This window comes from Eurypyga helias, unplaced genomic scaffold, assembly GCF_000690775.1.
Source record: "Eurypyga helias isolate BGI_N326 unplaced genomic scaffold, ASM69077v1 scaffold37525, whole genome shotgun sequence".
In the NCBI taxonomy this organism is placed as follows: Eukaryota; Metazoa; Chordata; class Aves; order Eurypygiformes; family Eurypygidae; genus Eurypyga; species Eurypyga helias.
In genome coordinates, this window is record NW_010251437.1 from 1 (window position 1) to 1,877 (window position 1,877).

The following is a 1,877-nucleotide window of genomic DNA, read 5'->3' on the forward strand; positions in this document are numbered from 1 at the left end:
ACTGGACAGAGACAATAAATAAGTATGAATTGGGGTGACTCGGGCCCACGGGGCCCAGAGCTGCTATTTCACCTGAAATAGATGGGGAGGGCGGGGGTCCCGGCTGTAGGGGGCTGTACTCGGTACATACGGCCTGAAAACCGGCAACTGCCGGTTGGGTTGGGTGTGGCGGAAAAAGCTCGTAGGTGGCAATGTTGACCTGGTCAGGCCGGTTGGTGATGCTGACGGGCTGGCGGGGCTGCAGGGAGGTGCAGATGAACCAGCCGGGGAAGGCGGCCGACTCGAAGCGGGTGGTTCCCTCGGCCGGGCTGTCCAGGCGGTAGAAGATGAAGCGGGTCAGCTCCACGGTCTCGATGTCCCTCCTGATGTCGGCTTCCTAAAACCCAGGGGACGAAATGAAGATCAGGGTGGGATGGAGCCCCAGCCCAACGGGGGGGATGGAGCCAGCAGGACCACCCTGCTCACCTCCAGCTGCAGCACGGGCTCAGCGCCGCTCATCACGCAGGACATGTAGAGTTGGTAGCCCTTGATGCCCAATGCCACCGGCACCCGCCCAGTCCCCAGGCCACCCTGTGATGATCGGGTACGGTACAGGGCGATGTTGAGCTTCACTGCAAAGAGAAGGGACAGGTTAACGGGTGGTCTTGGGGATGTGGGATGGCTCTTGGGTGGTCCTGGGGAGGGGATGGGGAAGTTGGGTCAGGACCATGTCCCCTTACCTTTCCGACTGGTGGAGGGTCCCTGCAGGTGTAGGGCCACCAGCTGGGTGGGTGACTCCAGCACAAAGCACTTGTGGTCAATGTCGAGGATGTCAAAAGACTGGGAGCGGGTGTAGCGGTAGACGGGTGCCCCAGTGTAGCTGCCTTCGATGCGCTGGAAGGAGACGGGCTCTGCGGGGAGAGAGGTGCTCAGGGGGATGCTGAGGGACCAGGGTCCAAAAGAATCACCCAAGAGCAGCCCCGGGCTGTGGTGGCGCCCCCCATGCCATACTCCCATACCAAAAATATCATCCAGGAAGCTCCCAAGGTCACTGTCAGCGAAGTCCTTGTGCACCGGCCGCTTCAGGAGCTTGGTCAAGGCCACCACAAGGACAGCGGCCCGGCGAAAAGTCCTGGTGGGGTGTCCCTTGGTCACTGTCACCTGGATGTCCACCCCAGGTGATGTCACCTCCAAGTCCAGGCACGGTTTCTGGAGAGGGAAGGGGACGTGGGTGGGGTGAGAGCCCAGCTTCCTCATCACAGGGGTCCCAGGGCCATTCCCATTTCCCCAGCCTTACCTTCTGCGGGCAGACGCAGTCCAGGCCATAAAATGTCTCCTCGTTCAGACTGCAGAGAAAAGAGGGGTGGTGAAGCCAGGGCCACCATGGCAGCAGAGTGGCATCACATCCCCAGTGTCCCCTCTGGCACAGCAATGCTTACCTGCTGCTTTCCAGTATGTCCAAGTCGGGGACAAAAGCCATCTCCACCGCTGACTGTGAAAACCTGGGCAGAGACTTGCTGGTACCTGTCGAGTGCTGCAGTGCTTGGCTGCCTGCTCCTGCCTGTCTCGCTGGCAGCGTCGCTGGGGTGCTCTCTGAGGCTTGTGCCGGCGCAGCAGGTTTTCAAGAGCCTCTGGAAGGAAGCACCGTCAGAGCGGGATTTCCACCTTTCGCAATGCCCCGTTTTGCCCAATTCCTCCTGCAAGACCGGGAGAGCTGGGGGCTGGCTAGCCCTGAGCAGTGCTGTGGGGCTGAGTGAGGGGCTGTGCATGAGGCAGAGAGCAGGAGGGATGCTCTGGGGCTGGTATGTGGGGCAGAGCAGGGGCAATGCTCCAGGACTGGTGTGTAGGGCAGAAAGCAGGGGCGATGCTTCAGGGTTGGTGTGTGGGGCAGATAGCAG

The 1,877-nt window shown here is 61.1% G+C and overlaps 1 protein-coding gene across 1 annotated transcript; it reads right to left on the minus strand.

The window, feature by feature from the left end:
* Positions 1–130: 130 nt before the first annotated feature.
* On the minus strand, positions 131–1,459 carry LOC104509934 (interleukin-1 beta-like; the record flags this gene model as incomplete). Its single annotated transcript, XM_010152034.1, has 6 exons — positions 1,419–1,459; positions 1,277–1,325; positions 999–1,188; positions 720–890; positions 466–611; positions 131–376 (listed from the first exon to the last, which is right to left on the minus strand). Coding segments are annotated over exons 1-6 (843 nt in total), but the record flags the coding sequence as incomplete, so codon positions are not given.
* Positions 1,460–1,877: the final 418 nt, after the last annotated feature.